This window comes from Corvus brachyrhynchos, unplaced genomic scaffold (assembly GCF_000691975.1).
Source record: "Corvus brachyrhynchos isolate BGI_N302 unplaced genomic scaffold, ASM69197v1 scaffold106, whole genome shotgun sequence".
In the NCBI taxonomy this organism is placed as follows: Eukaryota; Metazoa; Chordata; class Aves; order Passeriformes; family Corvidae; genus Corvus; species Corvus brachyrhynchos.
In genome coordinates, this window is record NW_008238834.1 from 5,961,454 (window position 1) to 5,986,158 (window position 24,705).

At 37.4% G+C, this 24,705-nt stretch overlaps 1 protein-coding gene across 13 annotated transcripts in view; it reads left to right on the top strand.

Moving 5' to 3' along the window:
- PTPRM (protein tyrosine phosphatase, receptor type M) overlaps positions 1 to 24,705 on the top strand; it is a 457,910-nt gene that overhangs the window by 95,382 nt on the left and 337,823 nt on the right. For all 13 annotated transcript variants that reach the window (XM_017738297.1, XM_017738298.1, XM_017738300.1 and 10 more), the window contains exon 2: positions 5,012 to 5,134. In XM_017738297.1, the coding sequence (XP_017593786.1) occupies positions 5,012 to 5,134 (123 nt within the window). The remainder of the gene's footprint in view (positions 1 to 5,011; positions 5,135 to 24,705) is intronic.

Genomic DNA, 24,705 nt, shown 5'->3' on the forward strand with positions numbered 1-24,705 from the left:
CATCCCAGCTTTCAGATCAGATGTCGACATTTTAATTCCTGTTTCGAAGTATAGCTACATTGCGCTTAGAGTTAATCAACATTACCCCATTTCCAGAATGAAACCGAAAATAACAGAGACAGCAGAATCCAGAATACTTTTTAAATGAGATAAAAAAGAATACTAGGCAAATGGGGGATTCAGTAAACTTGTCTTCTGGGTTCACGTATTCTGCAACAGGATTCATGTTACTATGGCAGATCAGAAACCATAGGGCTTTGCTGCAAAGAAAAAATTGATGTTATCCCAAAACAGGGCCAGCGCATCAGTTCTGGTATGCACATATGTTCCCTGCCAGTGCTAGCACTGACACTCATAAGAATTACTAGTTTTAGGACTTGTACACTTGGCAGCAAATTTTTGATGGAAAGTACATGTTGATCTGAGATCTCTGAAGTATATAAAATCAACAGAAATGAAGCAGTGCCCAGCATAATTTGAACTTTTTTCTATGCTGCTTTTTGTCACTGAAAGGATTTTTAGTATCCTACTGTTTGCTAAGGTATTCTTTGAGAACACTTCATAACAGTTGTCAGAGTCTGTAAAACACAAAATAGTTTGAATAAAACTTAATTCAAATTAGGGAAAAATACAGTGTATTCTTTATCCCTTTTACTTTAATTGGTTGCTTTCATCTTACATTACATTCCTTGTTTAAGCTCATAAATTTTTCAAGATCTAAAGTAATTTAGCCAGCTAAAATTGAAGCATCCAAAAAGGACTATGCTCAGACAATGGCATAGTTATATTGAACTGGGTTCATGATGGTTAGATGGATAATCGCAGTTGAAAGAACCATAGGCTGTAATAGACTGTGTTGCATCTTGTGCATTTATCAATTCAGTTCCCCTTAGGAATCCAAAAATATCTATAAAATGCAGCATAAGCCAAAGAATCTTAATGGCATATGTATCTTCTGCTTTACTTATAAATATTTCAGTCAGCATAGAGTTCATCCTTTAAAATACAGTTTGGCCATCCAAACTGTGATGTCAGTATAACAGGCAGGGAAATTGCTTTGCTTGATTAAACTGTATAACAGCCAATATGTATTTTGATTATTACTATCAATTCTAGTAGCAAAAAATGAGCAGATTTCTCAAGTGAGCTGGTTGATTATAAACAGCAGCCAGTCTTGGCAGTGGCTTTTTTTTTTAAAAAAAGTTTCAAAACAGTGCCATGATGAGAGAGACATTAAAGACCTGATAGTTGCTCAGATTTTACCAGTCCTTGTTGATACCATGGGTCCATTTCATGAGCTGGAAACCTTGACAGTAAGAGCATCGTGACTAGAAAATAGACAAAGTGCTGCAGGAGCAGCCAGGAGGGCTTCAATAGAGGCAAATGCAGGGGTTTCTCAAAAGTCATGACCCATTTCTGAAGAACATCTTGTAGTATGGTCAGATGTGAGGGGTAGAAGTGCCAGGGGTTGGTCATAAGCCATTAGGATCTTGGATGACTATTGATTTACAGTAATTGTTTCTTGGCTAATTTGGCTAAGTGGTTTTTTTGTTGTTTGTTTTGTTCCACTAAGGTGTTCTGTGTTAAAAGGTTGCCTCTACTTCCAACACCTATATATGCCATGCAAAAGACTTTACAAAAAGTCATGGCTGTGCAAAGCCTTTATTAGTATTCATCTTATCCTCAGTGTCTCGCTGTGGAAAGAAACATGGCTTGACATCTGTGCTATTAAAGATCCTCTGTATGCTGGTCAGTTCTCTGGATAGGTGACTGTACAGCTTGATTACTTGTTGCAATACTTTCTACACTTTCCTTATTAGTTGTGGGTGGATGGGGCTTAGGAATGGAAGGAGTTCAGAACTTTCTTTAAACTTCTGTAGCAGACTTGAAGATTTGATACCCATTTTGATGAAGTTATAGTAATAATAATACAACAAAGGATGTAAATGGCAAAGATGGAAAAAAAAGAAATCCTGAGTGTGATTTAGCTGTAGACTTGCAAGAGACATGAAGAAAAACAAGCAGTGAGAAAGGGTCCCATGTTGAGAGACAAATGGTCTAGACAAATAGAACTGTCATTCTATTTATCCACATTTTTGACGTCTTCCTGATTCATGAGCATGGGAGAAGCCTTTATTAACCATCTGGAATCACAAATACTGCCTTTTTCCCAGTATTGGATATTTTGCAGTGCTTGGCTGGGCTTCTGGATTTGAGGAAGAAAACGCTTTAAACTGTTTTGTCTTCTTATCACTAGAGATATGTTTGATGTCATAAAGTGTGGGAGCTATTCCATATATTCATTCATCCTGGTTTGAATTGTAAACCCTGATTTATGCCAGCTTTCATTTGAGTATATATTTTTTGCCAAGTTTGACTACACTGCAGACTGCATAACTTAGTGTTTAAATTTATGTCCTATTATCATTTGCAGTACTTTTGCAAGGAAACTATCTTTCTTTTTTATTTTTATTTTTTATAAAAAAGCACAAATATATCTGTGAAAGTTGATGTTCAGCTTGTATGTCTGAAACTTAGCTTGTGGTGTATTTTATGAAGTTCGAAGTAATATTTATGCAAGTACTAGAAAAAATGTGTAAATGACTGTCTAAATTTCTAAGCCTTCCCTCTGGAAATGTTGCAGATGTTATTTAATATACTCTATAAAAATCTTGCGTATTTCTGAATTTTTTTGACTTCAGGAGAGTTTATGTCTCTTGTTAACATTGAGGCAAAATGTTAGATTTTGGAGTTGTGAGTTTTTTAATGGGTTTTCTGTTCCCATTGGATTATCTAATTGAATCTTTTGCACTTAAATTTGTACAGAAAGAAGCAGTTTCCAAGAGGTGCTGATTTCCCTCATACACTTAGATCTATTGGAGACTTCCCATAGAAAGTTATCTTAGAACAGAGACTAGTACAGGATGACCTGTATCCAAGGACAGGGCAAACATGGTATGTCTCTAAAGGCCAATGTAATAGTCTCACTGTTAAAAAAAAAAAAAGATTCAGTGATTGCATATAAAAATAATTTCTGCTGAAGATTATGTGCTTGCAAAATTCTTGCTATGAATCTCAAATATACACTTGGACTAGTTATTAGGAAGACTGGACTTCAGTTAGGTGATATTTGTCAGGTGTAATGGAATTTTGTCTTCTACTTTTTGGTAAGTGTCATGGTTTTAAGCCCTGGGAAGAAATTAATTTTATCCTATTGAAAATGGACAATATGGTATTCTGTAATGCCATTTATAGTGCTCTAGGAAAATTAAGATTTTAAAAGTAATTTTTAAATCTAGATTTTGTCTGTTTCCTGTTTTAATACAGCTTGGCGAGGCTAAGCCTACTGTGCCTTTGGACAGATAGCAAAGATGATGAATAACCCTAAAGTTTAGTTTTGTTTGAACAGCTGTAGAATTTCCTTCAATATGGACAGAAATATCTCTGACTAGAGTTATATTTATTTTCCCAAATAGGAAAGATGTCATTCTTCACTGGAGTGAAACATCAAATAAAACAGAATTTTGTAACCCTGTGTTAGTCTCCTCTTAGATGATAACAACGTGAAAAAGCTGAAGTTTCCTCTGTACCACAGGAAAGAAAGCAAAGCTTTTCCGTTTTCTTGTGGATAATGTTAGACTCCATTCTTTTAAATTTGGGACATTAATTTTTTCCCTACCCCAGCTTGGGGGTGTGTGAGCTTTTATAACATGGTTTTTTTTACTTAGAAGAGAGTGAGAAAAAAAAAGAGGAAATAATACTGTTTTCTTTCAGAGATTCTGAGACTGAGTATCTTGGGGTGACTTTATGATGTGTATCCCATATTGCTGCCTATGTCCAGAAATTAATTCTTGTGCCTTTCTATGCCTTTAAACTGAGCCTGAGGGGGGGGAGGAAAAACTGAGCAAAACTTCTTCAAAGCAGTTTGCAGCTTGTTCAAGGTCACACAGAGATAGAGACGGCTCTCTGTGTTCAGCCGTGGCAGGAGAGCGAGAGCGAAGGGAAGCACCCGGCTTGCTTTCTTTCCAGCCAGCTTTTGGCCAGTTTTTCAGCTCCTTTCCCTCCGGAGAGTTGAACTTTTGTTTTCCTGGGACTTTGTGTTTTTTCCCTTTTCTCTGCTGGACTGTTTCAACATCAGAATACATCAGGAGGACCTTCCACCGAGGCCTTGGCCCTGGAGGTGGGTCCACCACCCTGTCCCAGCTCCAAGGAGGGGAAGAGAGGGAGGCTATGGAAGGACTCTGAAATTTTCCCAGGTTTTCTCTCCACAGCGAGAGGTTTCATTATTTAGCATTAGTATCTTTTTTTCCCTGTGTATTTCTTAAATAAATAGTTTTTAACTCTTTCACTTTCCTTCGAGGAAAAAGTTTTTTTTCCCAAACCTGGTGGGGGAGGGGTGGTTGTAACCTGCCTTCTCTCAGAGGATATATTTCTAAATTTGGCCAAACCGGCGCACTGAGCATAAGCTGACATTTTGAAGTAGATGTGCTGTGTTGTGCCAGAGGCACTGATCCCACAAACAGCTGTGCTGGTACCTGTTTGCAGTGCAGCACACCTGGGAGCATCTAGGTTTTCCCTTACTTGGAAACCAAGGTACAGGAATGAAAGCTTGTGTTCCCACCTTTACAGATTTCTTCTAAAATGTAGGTCCTTGGGCATGGAATACTTTTTCTTTCCCTGAAGAATGTTAATCATGTAATCTTTTAATATTCTTATTTTTACTGCTATTTATTTTGCTATTTTGTTTTTGATACCTGGTGATTGCATTATAAGAGAAAATTTGTCTGCAGTTCTAAACTTGCTCTTTTACCCTTAGGATTTTGTTTCCATGACAAGAAACTTTTATGCCCTCTATAAAGTGAAGATTAGTAAATACATAATAATTTGTATTAAAAGATGTTTAAAAATGACAAAGCCTGCTTTGAATGATGTTGCAGTTGTTAGGATTGGAGACTCATAGTCCGTTACTTGCATGCCTTGTTTAGTTTTTACCTTTGTGTTTCTTTAACAGGGTGCTGCACTTTTGATGAGCCTCTCAGTTCCTGTGGCTATAGTCAGTCAGATGATGATGATCTCAACTGGGATCAGGTGAATGCACCGATGAAGCCGTCCTCGGGTCAAGGGATGCCATCGGGTTCGTCTTTATTTTGCTTTGTTTCTCTTCGATGTTAGATCATGTGTTTGTCCAGCATTGACAGTACTGTTCTTAAAATGCTATTTCATCTGAGTCTGTTTAAGTGGAATACTCAGATTTTCCAAGTGATTTCTATGAGGGATATTTTGCAACTCAAAGTTGTTGTGCAGGGAGTATAAAGGTTAGAAAGAAGAAATAGAAACTTGGTGTTATCAGGGAGGGCTGAAAGAAAACAGAAGGGTGACATGAAAATGAGACCAAAGTAGTACTAGAAACAAGCAGACACGACTTTAGAGAGAAAAGGAAGATAGTCTTAGGTATTTTCATTGAAAGATATAATAATCAAAATCTGTTATAAAAGGATGGAGAGAGAAGAGGTGAGTGAAAAAGCAAAGAAACCCCAAAAGAAAGGGTTGCAATGATTCTATGCTCGTTGAATTTAAAAGACAGTTGTGATACTATTACTTAATGTATTTTTTGCACTGCATGGAGTTGGACCTTGTTCCATAGCAACAACCTGTACATTCTGCTGAACTATAAACCTGCTCTAGTAATATAGTTATTACCCTAGTACTTCATCCACAGAAATATGTAAAATCTGTCCACTAGTTTTAAACTATTAGCTAGCCTAAAATTTACCAGTTGTTCTTTTTTCTAGTTTTTATCTAGGCACGTTAAGAGTTTCCCCATGTACTGATCTCCATTTCCTGGGAGATGATCGCCTGCAGCCCAGCTCAGCATCTACTTTGGCTTTTATAGACTGAGCCCTAAGTGACTGTTATCACTTAAAAGTAGGCAGAACAAGAAGACTACTAGATAAAATCACTGGTTGTAGCATTGTGGGACTTCTTCAGCATTAGTCTCATAACTTAGTATAAATATATCCATAACACTTAAAAGCATTGCAGATGAATGTCCCAGTATTTCACATCCCTTTCAATGAGGTCTTTAAAGGACCCATAATGTACTTAGGTGTTTATATAGAATCTCTTCAAAAGTTGTTCTTGAGAAAATGTTCCTTCCTAATTTTTGAATAAGGGAATTAGGAAATAGACAACATCAATCTTCAGAAGTGACAGTATAAACAAAACCTGAACATAATGCACTCATCAATAGTGTAGCAATAAATGTACTAATGTATGATATGCATAATCAGCCTTAGATACCGTTCACTTGTAAAAAAAAGGCTTTCAGTGTTCTTCGCTGTAGATTTACCAGTGTCGCCCTCAGTTGTGAATGACATCTTACCTGAGGTTCATGGCTGAAGTACCTTTTACTTCAGCACTTTGTTTCCTCTGGCAAAGGCAGGACTCCCAACTTCAAGATGGATGTTCAGTTTATCTGAGTCCTGGCATTTGGATCATTGTGCTAGATTGAGTTCATCAACCCAGATAAAGGACGTTCTTTCAAATTCCTTTTTAAACTGGCTTTCGTCCAGTGATCTTGGCATATACTGCTAAACATTTTCTGAACTACTTCATTAGTGCTTGATACTGTTGCTCAAGATGGAGATAACACACAGTTTATCAGCCATCTTGGCTAGCGGTACAAGATGTACATTCTTTTTTTCAGTCATGCCACTGGAATTTTCTTTCTATTCCAAATTTCATTCATTACTTTCCTCACTTGGATTTGTGAAAGCAATTGCTGGTATGTGATGTTCAGTCTTCTTGGCAGATAGAAGAGGTTTAAATCTATGTTCTCTTCTCTCATGACCACAGGCTTGCAGATTTTTGGGTTTTTTTTCTTGATGGTAGGAGTCTAGACTACAGACTGGCATGTCTATAGAAGGAAAATGATATGTGTAATTTTATTTATCAGATGTCATACAACTTGTTTCTTACTTGTCTTCTTGCCTTTTTATCAGAAGTCTGAAATAATGTTTTGATGATCTAGTAAAAATCTATTTAACTTGGTAACAAGTTATATTTACAGTTTAGGGAGTTTTATTTGTGCCCATAAAGGAAGTGAAATATTCTTTGGGAGCATTGGGTCAGAAGATGAATGAGTTAGTCTGAGGATATTGGTGCCTTAAAAGGTCAAAAACCCCTTTGAGAGGGAAGAAATGCTCATTTTTTGCAAATGAGAAGCACTGTGTCTCACAGCACGATTTAGTCAAGTGGTATCTAATTTTTCCTCATAATTTCATCTAGACAGTTTTTTCCTGTTCTTGTTCAAATCATCGTCTTAATGATTTTAATTAGTTTTCAGTTAGCCTTAGCCAGAGGGTTATGTGATACACTTAAAAAATGATTTCAAGTAGTTTGTCAGCAGTTTCTGAGCTACATATTTAGGAAGAAATAACTTCAGATGATAATGAGTAGAACATCTTAAATTAATGGTTTGCGGGGAATTCTTGGCTTGAAAGCAAAATGCTTTATGCAACGATGTTGTAATACTAGACTGAAACAACTCTCAGTTCTGTAGTCCCTTGTCAGAAGAAAAAAATTAATGCACATAACATTCCTAATTTCAGGCAACATGCTCCAGTGAGTGAGTTGATGTCAATATATAATATTTTGTATAATTTGGTGACTGTCAGGGGTAAGCACACAAGTGATGGCATTTGATTTCTTTTAATCCACATGAGAGTGCTGAGAGCATAGCTGCACTTCAGATAGATAAATATTTTGGCATGATATGTTATTTCAGTGGCACAAGAGAAATGTCATATAAGATTCATGCATATGTGTGCACGCTTTCATGTACATGCTGTTTACATGTTTGTGAATATTGGAGATCTTATTTTAGATGAAAATTGCTAAACTGTATCAAAGGTAATAATAAATCCCAGAAGTGTTTCTTGCAGTGGACTTTAATCCCTCTTGGATTACTGTAGCACAGAAATAGGAAGTTACCACTGAAGTTAGTAGGGTGCTAGTGCTCTAATTTCCTTGATAAATGTAAGCATGGCCTTTAATGAGTCAGTACTAATCCGAAATTGTGTTAAACAGACCCCAAAATTAACGACATGTATGAATTTCTGTATTTATTCGTATGAATTAAATCAATGTTGTTAATCCACTGCTCTTCTGTTTCAAGTGTCCTGTGAGTTTTTTCAGCCTCTGTCTTCTCCTTGACTTTCTGTTCCCAAAAAGTGTGGTTTTTTTAAATACTGTTCATTATCCTATGGAACAGTTACAGCAGTTTGATATTAATGTGTTTATATAATACAGATTTACAATTACAGCTAACTGTAAGCCCTCTAGTTGTAGTCCAGTAAAAATGTCTTCAGAAAAATACACCCACACAGTAGATTACTCAGTTGGCAAGGTGTGGGCTGCAGGAGCGCGGCCTCCACGAGAAGAGGTTGGGGATGCCCCGTGATGGACACATCTGGGCACAGCCGCTGGACAGACTGCTGGGAACAGCTGAGCTCCTGCTGCACCTCTGGGATAGCATGTTTAGGAAACTGTAAAAGCCACTGGGCAGCAGCTGTCAGAGAGAGAAGTGAGAATATGTGAGAAAAGCAGCCCTGCAGACACCAGGGGTCTTCTCCAGGGTCAGTGGGGAAGGAGAGGGACGGGGTGCTCCAGGCACCAGTGCAGAGACTCCCCTGCAGCCTGGGTGCAGCCCATGGTGAGGCAGCTGTGCCCCTGCAGCCCATGGAGGTCCATGGTGGAGCAGAGATCCTCCTGCAGCCTGTGCACAACCCCACACCAAGAAAAGGTGAGTATTTCATGAAGAAAGCTGCAGCCCATGGAGAGGAGTCCACACAGCGGTAAATTTTATCACAGGACCTGTGGCCTGTGGGGTCACTGGAGCAGTACATTCCTGAAGGACTGTGTCCCATGGAAAGAGGTTGCTTTGGGTTTTTTTTTAGATACTTGAGAGCTTTGTGTTAGTTCAGATACGGCTACACTAAGTCATCAGTGACAGCAATGCAATTAGAATTTTACCGATTACTCCAAGAAGAACAAATATTGTCAGGAGTCTTCTGTATTTATCATTTACTTGATATCATTTCTGTTCGTGTCCATGTATTTTTCTATGAAACATTGTGTTAAATTGTGTAAAATCTTTCTATGGTGTTTCACAGTTCCAATTGATTTCTAAAGGACAGTAGCATCATTTTTATTCGATGCAGTGGTTGGTTTGATATCTCTGAGGGGATGTCACTGCATTTGCAGCAAGTCACTGGCATCAGCCTTTCATTCATTTTAAAACAGTTCAAACCCAAATGTAAATCAAATCTTCACAGGCTGCCATTCTGCATTGAAAGGATGTTTCCTGCAGTGAAGCTTTCTGTGTTTAATGCAGTGCTGGTCAAAGCCAGGATGAGAATTCTGTTTGTGCTATTTGAGGTGATAATACATGATTTTCGTGGCTATATGTGATTTTTTGAATGGCCTACTATGCTTATTTGTATTCTGAGTAGGTAGTGTTGCTTAATGCCTATGCAGTGTCTGCAGAAAATGCTTATAATGCTTATATTATTGTTTAAAATGGCCTTCTGATACTTAGTACCCAGACATGCAGAGCTAGCAGATATTTTATAAACAAGGCAGTGATTCAGAGGAGTATTTAATATTATAGAATGTGAAGTAGTTGTCTGAAAAATGTACATTGTTGTTTAATTGTGCATAGAAGAGTTGTGATCCATTTTAAAAGACTGATAAAGGGATCAGTTGGCAAGTGTACAGTTCAAGCCAGCTGCAATGTTTTACCATGTAAAGTTATCCTTTGATTTTGTACTTTATCATTAAGCACATTTTAGGGCTGCATTGCATTTTTGTTATATGTTAGCAGGGATAATTTTCTTCTGTTTGTATCTATATTGAAGAGAATTAAATACATTCCTTACTCAATCCTGTTTCCCCCATATTACTTTAAATAGCTGTATTTTTAAATCATTTGAATGCTATCAAGAGATAATATAAAGTACTATCGAGGTGTGGGAGTTGCAGCTTGCTCACTGTGTTAAAGTTAAATTTTTTCACAGAATTTTCTAGACCTGGAACACTAGCACGTTTAACATTTTATTGCACACCCAGGTAATAGCTGCAGCCATTAAGGACATGCCTTTTGGCAAGCAGCTCCAGCTTCCAATTAACTGTGTAAGTTAACACCAGTTGCTGCTAATATGGAGCAACATGGAGGTCACACAGAGCAAACCACCTGAGCAGGGAGCCACGGCAGCTCTGTGCTGCCATGGCTACGGTGCCAGCACTGGAGGGGTTGGCTACTTCAAAAACACACCTGACGACTTAGTGAGTGGTGTTTTTAACAGGTCTGTTCAACAACAAGAATGATGCCACCAGCTGTGTCTGAGGTATTGCTTGTTGCATGGATCTTATTTTTGTAACTTCTGACCTGACTTAGAGGTTTCAGCACCTGGCACAAATTCTGGGTTTATTACAAGTATTGAGCATCTGTCATTCTTGCAAAGGGAAGTAAAAGATTAATCAGCATCAGAGTCCCTCTTTCTGAATCACTGATGGACAATGCTTCTAGGTTGCTTAGTAGGCAAACTAGACAAGTTATTATAATGTATTTTGCCTGCATGCCTAATAGCTTTCAGAAAATTAGTGCTAATGATTTACTTAACCCTTTGTTGTAGATGTTCTCTGTATATGACTTTTAGTTTGCACTTTTTAGGACAAATGATTTTGAATATGAACAGTGTGGTTTATGAAGTAGTAACACCTAACTTAGATGACTGATTTGTGGATTTTCATTTGAAGTAACAGGCTTGCTGTAGTGTTCATAACTGTAGCTTTGGACATTAGTTTTCTTGTTTTCTGATGCATTCCATCAGCCCTCATATTTGAGTGCAGAATTGCAGAACATGCTCCGAGTCATGGAAGTAAGTGGGATATACTATATTAAAAGTACCAGTAGCTGATAAAGATTTGTTCAAGATATTTGACTGAAATATAATGATATAATAAATTATAGCACTTTTTTTTAATGTTTGAGGCGCCTGTCTTCCTGTAGAAGACAGACAGAAACTACATGAAAGATCTGAGAAGTCACTTCTCATTAAACCAGAGTATTCACAAAGCAACCTGGAAGATAAAGTTGACTGCTGAGGGTAATTCTGCTTAGCACCATGTAGTGCCACAGAGTGCTAAGCAAGTCCTCTAACCTAATTAATTTACCGTGCTGTGCCATCATATATGCTGAGAAGCAGCTAACATAATAAGCTAGACACTGGAGTTGGGTTTGGAATGGATTTCTTGGCAACAAGAATTTTTGGGATAAGAAAGTTCTTTTTTGTTACACATCAGAAACCCAGTCTCCCTCCCCATCTTCCAGCCATAGTGCCAGACACTATCCTGCTGGTTAAGTGCATCAGGATCTAGTTTCAGATTTCCTTGCTAAATTTAAAATAGAATAACTGAATAACTGGGGTTTTGTTTGTGTGTTTGTTCTCCCTTCCTGGACTACTCATGATGAGCTCCTTCAGATGAGGTAGGAGTAGCCCAACAGGAGAGAGGAAGCTAAAGTAAGAGAATCCCAACAGGAGAGAGACAAAGTACTTCATGTTGTAAAGCCAGTAAAAAAATACTTTTTTTAGAATACCCTCTAGTGAAATGGTGTTTTTCAAGTCGAATATTGTCTGGAAAAGAAGAATGAAGTTACTTCTGGTAAGGGCTCTTGGTTCAACAAGGACCATATGAAGAATGTAAATCCTCTTTCCTGGGGATATGCCCGAGACATGCAAATGTACCTCAGGAAGCTTTAATCCAGGTAGTTTGAGACTCTGGAGTAATACAAACCAAACAGCACATGCTTTAGTGTAGGTTCCCTAGGGACTCAGTGCTGGAGGCATGTTACTGCACCTTGCCATGGGTGTCTTACTGAAACCGCTGCCGTTTCTGCTCCAGTTTTAGCAGACTTGTGTTAAGTATCAATGCAATTTTTGTGCTCCTTTGCCTGGCTAGTTTCTTCTGTTGAAGAATGAAAATACTTTACTAGTTTGAGCAAAGCTGTGGCCAGTAGAAAGCCTGTGAATAAACAGTGAGTCTGAAGATGCTCCTCTAGGAGCTGCACTCACTGCATTGCAAGATCAGGGGAAAGGAGAATAATCAGAGTATTCCTAAATAAGCTTTTTCTTGTTTAGTAATTAATCTACTGGAAAAAAAAGCCACTTAATTTCTTGCAGTCTTCAGGGCTTTTCTTTCAGTCTCATGCTTATCCCATTAGATTTCTTCTCATCCATCCTGCCCTTTAGAAACTAATAAAGAGTGGATCAAAACCTCTCCTTGCATCTGCAGGCTTTAAAGTGTGGAACGTGACTGCCTCCATTTCAGGGCCTAAGTCAGTTGTTTCCCGAGTTAGTAGTTTGTCTTTTAAGACAGTTCTTTATGACAAGTTCATAGTCATAGGCACAGTGAAAATGCCAGTGAGCTGGAGACAGACTCCATCACTCCTCTTTAGGAGAGCAAATGTTACAAATTTTCAGGGAATCATTTTGTGGCTTTTTTTTTTTTTTAAAGTTTTTTTTTTCTGAAATTTAAGAGGACTTTCTTGTTTCAATTAGATTTATGGAAGATTTTTCATACCTTTGCAGCACTTAATTTGTTGCCAGGCATTGATGACTGATAGTATGTTGTTAGCAGGTCTAGTTGTGACTAAAGTAAGAGTGGCCAAAAAGTCACTGGTTTGAGGCACAGGTCACTAAATGCTCCATGTGGCTTCAAGTGCTCCCAGATGTCTGCACTTTTTGGACTTCTGCTCCCAAGTTGAGGGAAGTCATGTGGCAGTTTATCATGTGGGAAATGTGGCAGCAGAGATAGGTTAGTGCACAAGCAAAATGGATGGATTGTTTTTTGTGTTGTATGTAAGCCTTCTGGTATTTGAAGCAATTTGGTTTCCCAGCATATCAGACAAAGTCTTAATCCTTTACAGACGTTTGCAGAACTCAAGAGTAAGGGAAGAAGCAATTACATGAACTTTATGAACTGAATTAAAGAGCTCAGTATTTTTGTTCTCAGTATTAAAGCAATGTACTTATTTCCCTCACCAGCTGACATAATTCTTCCTCTATCTAGAAGTCACATTTCCAATCAACTGCTTTTCAGTAGCACAAATGAAAAAAAAATGCTGTCTGGACCTCACTGAAAATGAAATGATGTACACAGTCATTTAATGAGAAAGCAGGTGCAGGTAATTATCCGAATCATAATGTTGCAGCAGCTAATAACATCAAATATTTGTGATAATTGCAAGCAATTGATCACAATTCTGTGCTTCTCACGTGTAACAGATTTGAAAAACACTTTTCAATATACAATTCATGTATTCTTCCATGTTCTAACAATTCGTGTTAGAATATGGGAGCCACAGATGTACTTTTCTTGCCAGTAGCTTCATAAACTGTGATTTTGCATTAAGTTCAAATATGACTGTGTTCTTACTTAAATTTGTACTATTTCATTTTTCCCAGTGACTTAGAGGGGAGGAGCATTTTTCTGCCAAATTTGAGTTTCTGATTCCCCCATACTCTTACAGTCTTTACCTCTTCTAGATGTCAGAGTCAACTCTTGTGTCAGTCTGGTTTCTGCTGGAGCACTGTGTAAGTCCCAGTGTAGTGCAGGAGAGTTGTCCCAGTGCCTGATGCATGTGCAGCTGAGCACTGTGGCACCATCCTGAACTAGGGAGTCAGGTGTTGTTCTTCCCAGCATGTCTGTCTCCTGCAGTTACACGAGAAGTAGATCAAAGTCATAGTGACAATGGGATGATCCTTAATGTATTCCCTTACTTATATGTTGAGAGCTGCAAAAGAAAGGAAGGGAATGGAAATTTGCTAGAGGCAAATTTCTTTCATTCCAGGGCTGTGTGATAAGACCTCTGCTCAAAGGAGTTTAGAGATGCTTCTTTCTGAAGCTTTTTTACATTCATATCTTACAGGTACAAGGAAATGATGAGGACCTAAGTTGGTCAGTAGCCCTCTTTCTGCACATGGGCTGTTCCAGGAATGAATTTGTAGAAGAGAAATTTACATTTTTCAGGCATTTGAGAAGATTCTGGGAAGAGAACCAGAAGGTGAAGAGAAGCAGGCCCCTGGTCCAGTCTTTTATGTCTGAAGTATTTTAGCAGTTTTCAGTTAATAGGAGTCAAAGGCAATTACTGTTTGAGTGGCAGACAGCACATATGCAGTGGTTCTCACAGCTTAGGAAAGGGCTGCTTAAAAGGGTGGTGATTTCTTACAAGTGGTATCCCAAGATGAAACTGAAAGAGATGACAGGCTTTCAAAGGAGGATTCAGGGCTCATCTGTATCCCTAATAAGGAAGGGTGCTTCTGTAGAAGCTAGCAGGGGACCTGAGAAAAGGCATGTAAAACTTGCTGCTTTTCTTGGCATTTCCTTGTGAGGTTTCCTTATTAAGCAGCCACACATTAAATGAAACATCTTTGGAAGATCCAGGATGATAGTTGATGAGGGTCCTGTTCTGGGGAGATCAATTGGGTATTGTGCACCTGCTCTTGAGCTAGTTCCTCTGGGAACTGATTAATCTAAAAACCATCAAGCAGGACAAGGTTCTGGAAGCTTCAAGAATTCTGGAAGCTCACTGCATAGCAGCAGTAGAAATGATTATGTGTTAGAAACAAAGAAATCATCATGTTCTAGAGTAGGCTTGATCAGCAACGGCATCAAATTCCCTTTCAGGGGTGCACAATGTGCTGTGTGAAATTTAAGGCCGCCTGTAGCTTGAAATTTTACAGTGGAATAAATTGATATACCATGTATAAAAAGATGTGCTACATCTTTCAGCAATCACATTTAGGTGTTACGTGTGCTATGGTGTTCTTGCCATGTTTAATTTTAGTGTGAGGCACATTTGTGCAGCAGGAAGTTGTTTGGAGGAATTTCAATTCAGGCATTTTACTTGGCTTGCAAAATGGAAGCAGCTTTATGAGTGCATGGCAGATTTTTTTCCCCTGTTTTTTAGTATAGCAGTAATAACAATTGTATAATTAGTAAGAATTTAATTATTATTTTAGGTACAGCAAGGAAAAGCTATATTTTGCAAGGATATAATAGTGCCTGTTGAATTTAAATTACCTGTGTTTTAGTGTGTCTACATCCAGTTGAACATTTAAGTTAAAATAAAGCATTAAAACAGGTAATTTTTACTTCTGTGCTAGCAAGTCTAATTAAGCAAAGTTCAATTAAAAAAAAAAAAGAAAAAGCTGTTAGAATGCAGACCTTTAATAATAAATAAAGTCAATCAGTAGTATTTCTACATGTAAAAAATAGATTTATATTCGGTGTAGTCTTCACCTCTGCACAGCAGCAGCAGGATATCAGTATTTCTCTGAAGGTACACATCTATGTCAATTAACTTTCTCCAGCCTCCCCTTTAGTTTCACCATTCCCATCTCCTCTTAAAGCCTGATTGTATTGGAAATGTCTCCAGTTCTGATCTGACGTTCTCTGTAATATTAAGGTTCAGACTAAATGCATCCTTTCCTACCAAGTTATTCCCCTTTAGAGATGAGGTCGAGGTCAGTTTTGCTAAACTGCAGTGATGTTCTGACTCAACAGCAAGTGGGTCTTAAAGAAATCATCATTGAAGTGTCTTATTCCTGGAATCAGAAACCTACAATTGTTATGAGATACTGAAAGATATTTAGCAAAGCACACGTGAAATTATGCAGACAGAAATAAAAAGTTCTGTGGGTTTGTTTTCCAATTAATGAATTTGCCTTTAAAGTTCCCGAAAAGAGCTCCCCTGAGATCTTTTAGTAAACCCATATTGCTGTCATTCAAATGAAAATACTCCTTTGGAAAAGCTGCTAATGCTGCTTTGCCACCTGTAATATGGAAATAAAAATGTATGCTGCGGTGATGCTGCTATTTATCTTTTGTATTTGTCAAATAAAGCCTGTGCTATGTAATATAGCATAAAGAATATAGAAAATCCTTTGGTGTAATCTCAGGTTGCCTAATTTCTTTCACTGGTGAATCTTCTTCATGTTGATAAGAAAAGCATCTGAAATCATGTAACCTGAGGCCACTATTTTGTGTTAATGGGTAGGCTGCTTTTATGATGGTGTGAATTTGCTTTATTTTGCCATTTAAGAGCCTTTCAATAGTGTTGTAAGACTGAAGCCTAACAGAAGCTCTAATTTTTGTACTGTAGTTGTTAAATGACAGATCTTTGTAATGAAAGCAAACTTTAATTGCCAAAACACTGATTCAGTGTTGTTACTTCGAGATTCTGGAGTTTTGTTACTTCAAGATTCTTTTCCTGTTCTATTTTCTACAGCTCATGTGCCATTCTCCCTTCCTGGGAGAATATATTTATTTACAAGAATTCTATTCTCTCATCCTTCTGTTTTAAGCTCAGTATGTGCATGAGATTTCTGTGTTCAGAAAGTCTTCATAGTGCCTCTCTAAATTGTGCAGAATCCTCTAGCCACACACAGACTTTACATTTTACATCAGCTGTCATGTTTGCTTATTGTGTGCCAAATTTCTCTGCCACCTCTAACTCTCAGTGCTTTTTCTAAGCATTGTTATTTTTCACAGATTCATTTCCTAGCGAAAGCTTTGTTGGTGTACTGCATTTAAACATATCAATGATGCAGAGTCTAGGGAAGCACAGATTGCTAAATTCCCTGAAGGATTCTGGGATATCCTTTTTTACCTAATAGTTGCCTGAGCTTTGCTTTGCTTTGCCTATTAAAATGTGCGCCTTTATGTTCTTCCTCATTTAAAGAAAATTTGATGGAACACTGGAAGATAGGTCTAGAAAAGCACACACATTAATATTTATGGCTGTGTGTGTTTTGACTCCAGAAGGGCTGACTAGTAACTGGATATAACCATGTTGATGATTTTCAATACGTCTGCTGAGCCACAGGATATTCTGAGCAAGGTAGTTGCCTTTACTTTGAAACGAACACATGAAGAGATTCGGTTTCGCTAGGCTTCTGCATGCACAGATGCATTACTTATAGTCAAGATAAATTACATTAGTCTGCTTTTTTCCAAGGCATTTCTCAATACTTCAATATCTAATGCAAAGCTTTGTAATACCTTCTTCTTTCCATGTCAAGATTAAATTGTGAAAAAGCATATTTTTAGAAACTGGTAAAATTTTTCTGCAGTTTTTTGGTTGCTAATTAAGTGCAAATAGCAGATAACACCATGTTTTGACCTCATCTGATGTTCTTTGTCTACAATTCTATTGTTTGTTATACACAACACGTTAATTATAGTATGGTAATTAAAATTTTAGTTACTCTTTTTCTTTGTTCAGTACATTCTTTGTTACGGTGTCAAAAAGTATTTTGACTCAAATATTCTCATGGTCTTTTAAAAGAGACATATCTCATTGATGGAAATGGAATTTCTAAGTAAAATTTAATTTATTTTTTAGTAGAAATGTTTTATTATAATAAGACAGCACTTCCTTATGGAAGTTACAAGGACAGCATACTTAAAATTTAGACAAGATGTTAGTTGTTAGTAATGACTAAAGAAACCATCATTGTGTCCAACTGGGGACTGAAACTGGATTCGTTATCATGTCCATTACTGCCATAGACTTCACCTGAACCTTATTTTCTTATGCTAGGCTAGATATATCCAAATGGCTCACAACTAAATTTTGCTGCACTCTACTTTGGGAGTATAAGTTGTTTGTAATTCTAAATAATGATGAACTTTTTTGCAGAGAACATGATAAAATGATTTTTCTGTGTCATTCTTTCCTCTTCTGCTCTCCTACTGCTCATTCCTCTGGCTTCACATCCTTTTTCAGGAACAACAAGAAAGAGTAGCTTTTTCTGTATAGTTGTGTTACCTTAATTTGGGGGATTATATTTGCATTAAAGAAATGTAGTTTTACTTTGCAATTCCAAATAGTTTTTATTTTTTCTTTGAGTCTCAAATGGGGAATGCACTTCTAATTTTATTTAAGTTCCTTTGGGAGAATGATTTTTAGTTTGTTTGGGTTTTGTTTCTTTATAATGAAGACACTACATGTCTTAATACTCTGTGTATTCAAACAACAGCACTTTTCAAACATATGTATTGCTTCTGGTCAGTGAGAGTGGAATACTAGGTTTCTTTAAAAAAAAACAACCAAAAAGCTATAAAAGCCCCCAAACTCCAGTAAACCAAACCCAGCCTTTAAAATAATAAATTAGCTACTTTCATACAAACAGTTGTATAATGAAGTAGCATATTATTTAAATGCTGGTGTACTAAATATAGAACAGTTATTAAATGCTGCCACACAAACAGCTAAAGGAAAAAATTCAAGGCAGTAAAGCTGTGTGGTCCATATGGCTGCATTGGTAGCATGCTTTGTCCCTAAGATGGGAGTGTCAGCTTTTCTGCCTCTATAAAACTGGTTTGTTTTGGGGGTTTTTTTGGCTGTTGGAGGACAGGAAAAGACTAACATGGCTACCAGATGTCTCAGGCCACCCTGCTTTAGGATTAGGAGCCCCTATCTCCACAAGGCTTCTTCTGTTTTGGGCACAGGCAAGATGCCAACTGCTGGAATCGGCTGACTTCAGATCCAGCCTAGTATTGCCACAGTTGAGGTTTCTGCAGTTCCCCTCTGTATTTTGCAGTATTTCTCAGTAGAGACAAGAGAGGAACTGAAATGTTGCTGAGACTTAGTGCTCAAAGGTAAGTTCTTCTTGGAGTTTTAGCCTTTCTTCATTAGCTACATCATACTGTAAAGCAACACTTCTTTCTTAAGGATGCAGGAAACTGAAAGCTGTTTTTAAGTGTAGGAAATTAGATCAGAAGGAAGACAAGGGAGTAAACATACTGAGTAAAATCATCTGGGGAGGGGGAATCAAATACAATATACATCTGGGAAAGGGTGCTTAGAAAATAAGAAAATAGGAAAAATGCATACTTATTTTATGGGCTTGTGGTGGGTACTGTCCATCAAGAATCATCTTTGAAGTCTGGTTCAAGACACCATCCAATTAATAAATAATGTCCCTTCTTGTTTTGTGATGGGAGTTAGAAGAATCTGTGCTATATAAGCAGACAAAGATCATGTTGTGGTCTGAGCAGGGCAGGTGGCTCTGTGGTCAGTAAAACTGGTACCTGCTGGAACAGAATTTAGAAGGTGGGATGTTTCAAAAATGAAATATCCAATAGGATGTTGGAAGACTGTATGTTAACAGTCATTCAAGTCTAATGTATACTAAAACTCTCAGAGCAGTTCTTTTGGGTATTTTCCGGTAGTTTCTTTTTATACTAAAGCAATATAAATTTGAAATGAGGCCTTTCTGGGTTATGTCAAGTGAATCTGCCTTTCTTAATTTTGAAATGGAGTGGAATAGCTCCTACTTTTAGAAGCCTTTCACGGTTATGCTAAGCATTCACCTCCTATTTTCCTGTACTTTAAGATCATCCTTTGAAAGAAATTTGATAGATAGGTCATACTTGCTGTTACTTTCTGTGTTGGAGGTAGACCCTATCAGTTCATCCCTGTCAGTTTTCCTGGTCTATCATTAACATGAGATCTGTGAGGGCCATAATGGTTTTTCCTAAGATAGATAAAGGATCAGCAGTATCAGGGTAGGGATAGATTTCTTGCATAAGTTTTCTCACTGAAATTAATGAAGTGCCTGTATCTGTTACACTGCAAACATTAAAATGTGATGGAAATGTTTAGCTTTGCTGTAACTGCTTTTGCAGAAGACCTGAAGCAATAGCTCTTTGTTTCAGTGAGCGCTATCTCACATAACAAACAGGATTTGTTAAATATCAGTGTTGCTTAGGATTTCGTTTTTTTTACTAAGGTTTGTACAACTGGAGAGGAAATACAGACATTATAATAATTTCCTGTGGATTAGCTAAGATGAAGCCTAGTTTTTAGCCAGTAGTTTCACACCTGGTTATATTAACTTGAGCAACACCTTCCTTCCTCTGCTGGGAGTGCAGCAAGGGCTGGCACTGGCCGTGCCCTCACAGATGGGGCACAGTTCCACAGCACATAAATGCAGCCAGCAGAGCCAGTAGCAGGAGCAGTGCCATGCTAGTGGGATCCAAGGGGAAGTCCCAGGTCCAGGGTCCAGCTAGAGGCTTGGGGCAGGAGCCAAAGGAGAAGTGGCCAGAGACAGAGATTCAGAGAGGTACACCTCCAGCAGTGCTGAGGCGGCGGGGACTGATAGCCCAGGACTGAGCTGGAGCCACATCCAGAGGCGGGGAACAGGGTGGGGCAGTAGGGCCTGGTACTGCCTTTGGGGATCTGACACCACCTTCTCACGCATCCCCAGCAGTAAAAAAAGACCCCAACAACAGAGAAAACAGAAAATCAGTTGGGTCCTTAGTTTGGTCTGTTGTGTAGCCTCATAGGAAAGAAATAGGTAGGCACAGTAGAAATGTGTGCATCACTTTCAGTAGCAGTATGGATCTGTCGGGCTTAAAGAGCAATTTTGGCAATGGAGGTAGGCCTTGAAATGCTTCCTAGACTAGCTTCTGCATGTCTGGCTGATACAGAAGAGATGAGGTATCCATAATAGTTCACACAGTTTTTGCCCATTTGAGAAACAATTGCATTTGACTTAAGTAAAATTTTGTACCTGAAGAAGTTAAAGGTTATTGAAGGTTATTAATTCAAGAAATGTCTCCTGAGAAAAGACCTTTTCTTTCTTCTGTCAGCATGATCTTTTTTTCTTTTTGTTTAGCAAAACTGAAAAACAAGTTTATTCCTCTTTTAATTAAAACAAGGGGGAGGAAAACCCCAGAAGAAGGCGTCAGTAACAAGCTGTTCCCTGTGAATCAACCAATCAAAGTGTATTCCTGTACTGAAAGTTGATGACCTCAGTATCTTTGATGGCTGCTAATGCCAAATATTGCTTATTGCTTTGTAGTAAACAGTCTTTCTGTGTCTGGCTTCTGGTAGTAATGATGAAAGAGTAAAACATTTATAAGCAGCTTCAATGGGCTTGGTTTCAACATACCTGTCAGATAAATAATAGTACATTGTAAGCTACGTATCTGTACTCAGTACTGCTTAGGGAGTTTGTTTCTACTTTTCAGGAAACAAGAACATGAATTGAGGACATACTAACCATGACTAAAAAGTTACTCTTTGTTTTACTTTCCAGAACAAAATGAACTCTGTAACTCACGTTTGTGGATGCTATGTCCACATTTCTGTTTCAGTTCTGTGTGAACTGACAGTTACTGTCCTTGTTTCATGCCTGTCTTCTTGCATGGTAATGGAAGAGCTTGTAAATAGGAAAAACAGGGTAGGGATTGAGAAAAGTGACATTGATTACTGATGACTATTTGGGAGAACCATTTATCATGCAAGATAACTGCAAACAGCACATAGCATTGCCCTCATAAGCTAATTTCTCATTAGCTGTCAGTAATAAAATTTACACTCTTATTTATCCAAGAATGTCAAATATTTTTTCCAGAAATGAGTAGCACCTCATAACAACCAGGAGGCTGTGTGGTGTCCTGCATAATTTACAGACAATCTAATTGACCTATGCAGGTTAAGTGACTCACTTGAGATAATGAATCAGTGGCAGAATGTGAAATAAAGATGGGAAGTACTTTAGTTTATGATTCCTAACAGGACGCCTGTATTGCTTTCCACTCCAAAACACCAGTGCTGGCTTAAATCTGCAATCTCAAACTTCCATTGAAATATAAAAAGCCTTACTAAAAGAGGCATTGGTAAAATACAGACTTTTTATAATGGATGTTTGGACTCAGCACTGGGTGATTACAAGGAAATGCACCATACATGGTGAATGTATTCCTGTATGAGCTGACAGATGTTGATGTTGCTTAGAATGTGTTGTTATCTTTCTCACTCCAGTAAAATTCAAGGTGGAGTTTCTCTCTATATTAGTGCAAGGCCAATAAAAGTCCTTTTTATTCTTTAGGGAATTTTGTTTCAGAAAGCCTGAGCTACACCTCTTCAGCTCTACTCAGAGACTGAACCTTGTATGAGTGGCCCAAATGTGAAAGTTTCTCTCCCAATTAATTTTACTCTGCAGTAATTTATAAACAATAATATTCTGATATTACTTGCCAACAGTACAAAGTATATAATTTTAAATTTCTAAGTATATATTTTTCAATTTCTAAGTATTATCAGGCAGTGCAGGTTTGTTTTGAAGATTGCTTTTGAAGAGTTAGAGATTTTCTTTGGCAATTGAAATTTCTTAGTCTCCCATCTACAAGGCTTATATTTTAGAAACCATGTCACCATTCAGGTGAACATGGGCACTAGTCATGCTTTTCAGCATCTTTGGGAATGATTTGTAAGATTGGGGAATCCCTTCTCACCTAGGATCTCTTTGACTATTTTTAGACTAAAATCTGTAACATGTTTGTGTGAAAATCTGTGGAAAAAACAGCAGAAGGATAAGGAAAATTGTATAAATATAGAGCTTTAAGTAGACTGTTCAAAATTATTTCCTCTGGATTTTCTATTAAAATGCCAACAGTATTTTTAAAACAGTGGATGTTTCTATTACTCTTATTATTATATTAGCTGAGCTTTTGTGACACATCCAACCCTAAAATACTACTTATCTGTGCTACTGAAGTATCAAAGTTATTGTTAAGTAATTACAGTACTAAGTATCCATGTCTTCTTATTCTCAGACAACTAAAAGTCTGTAATTGCTGTCCTAGCTTAGACAGATGAAAAATAGAATGACTTCATGTTTTATGCTACAAATTCGTAAGCAAAGATAAGCTACAGGGAAATAAGAGCTTAAATCTCCCTGTGGATATAAGCGAAATATTAGAGAATTTTAGTTATTTCTGGGGATACGTTGTCTCTTGAAGTATAAACAATGTTTTTAAGTATTTAAGCATGTGTTATGTTGTTACAGGGAATACAGTACTTTCTACTTTCCTCCTCATGCTTGATTAAAAACTAATTTCCTGGTAATGATTTTCATGGGCATTTGAAAACCCTTAAGCAACATTTTTTCTCAGAAAATCTTCAGTGTTTTCAGATTTTTTTTTTTAATGGACTGAACTAGTATTTCACTCTTTAAAAAAAAAATCTTTTTAGATGCCATGAAATAAAAAGAATGCTATAGAGAGTAACTGAAGTGCTTATATTTTGGCTCAATCACTGTTTTTCCATCTGAGATTTTAAAGGTATGAAATAATATTTTTGTTGTTTAATGCAGAATTAAAATCAGTACGTCTAAAGAATGCTTTTCACACATAGTTTAGGGCACATAATGGGTAGATAGGTAACTGGGGGATGTAAGGATGTGAATGCCTGATTGTGTGTTTAGATCAGGTATATGTTTGCTATTTTTATATTTTTACCTATTTCCATTGAAATTCAAAGGCTTCATCTACCACATAGCGATGTTCTTGGCACCTGGGACAAACCAGACAGTACAAATGCTTATGTACATGATGCACCTATAGTTTTAGAAATTAGGATAGCTGTATCCTCCATTAATAGAAATTAAAGAATCAGGTTTCAAGGCAGAGGAAACAGAAAGGTTCAACAGTTAACTTCTTTAGTCTGTTAATATATTGAATGCCCCTTCAAACTGATTTAGTTGAATAACGAAAGGAGGTTGGGTTGTTGAATATTCAGTCAGAAGGAAGGTATGCAGGCAGATGATCAGGAGGAAACCAAAGGGATTGATGAATTTGGCATCCCTGATGGAGCAAAGAAGCTAAATAGAATGTGGCAGGACACGAAACTTCAGAAATTTAAAGAAACAATGAGATAAACAGTGAGAATGTTAGACTAGTTTTTGCAGGTGCAAAATAAATGCCAGTAGTTGTTAAAAATAATAACACAGGGAATTAGCTACGATAAATAAAAACCAAACCCAAACCAACCTATCATCTCATAAGAATCGTACCTTTTAATAAAAAAATTTTTTTTCAGCAACTCCAGTTTTCAAAAGAATTAGTTTTTATAGAATTTTATTCTTTTCCTAGTCCTTTGTTTCCTCCTTTGCTCTTTATTCTGAAGGGTTGGATAACAGTAGTTACTATGGACTACTGTTGATGAAAGATTTACTCAGAGGGTATAAAGACAGCAATTATTTAAGCAAGTGGAAAAATTTTTAAATCAGTGAAACAGGCTTATAAATTATAATTATTTAAATTAATATTACTTGAAAATATTCAGCCAGGGGGAAAAAGAGCATTCTAGAAAAAGTAGAAGTTCAAGATTATTCCTGTCTCCTTGTTTGAGCTAGACTTGCAAAGCTGTAGGTCTCTCCTGAGCTAGCCACTGTCAGAATATACTCCAGAAATTTTGCCCCTGACTTCTGACAAAACCAAGGCACTCATAACACATTCTTCTCATTTGCTAAAGCAGGTTGAACATTAAATTATTTTATGTTGGCAATATTTCCAGACCATACAACTCTAAGAAGTTCTGGGTGAAGTTTGTATTTTAAAAAGGCAGTAAGAGCTTATCTACCATTGACCCTTTTCAGTCACTGCTTTTTCACTTTCCTGGTGTGACCTTTCTGAATTTTATTACTGAAATACATGAAAAGGTGAGAGACTTATTAAAAGATGAGAGGAAGCAGTGTATTTGTGAGACTGGACTGATTAATTCTCACTGACCTCCATTACAATAATGATATCAACCAATCCACCTACTGAAATGATAATGAAATAGAA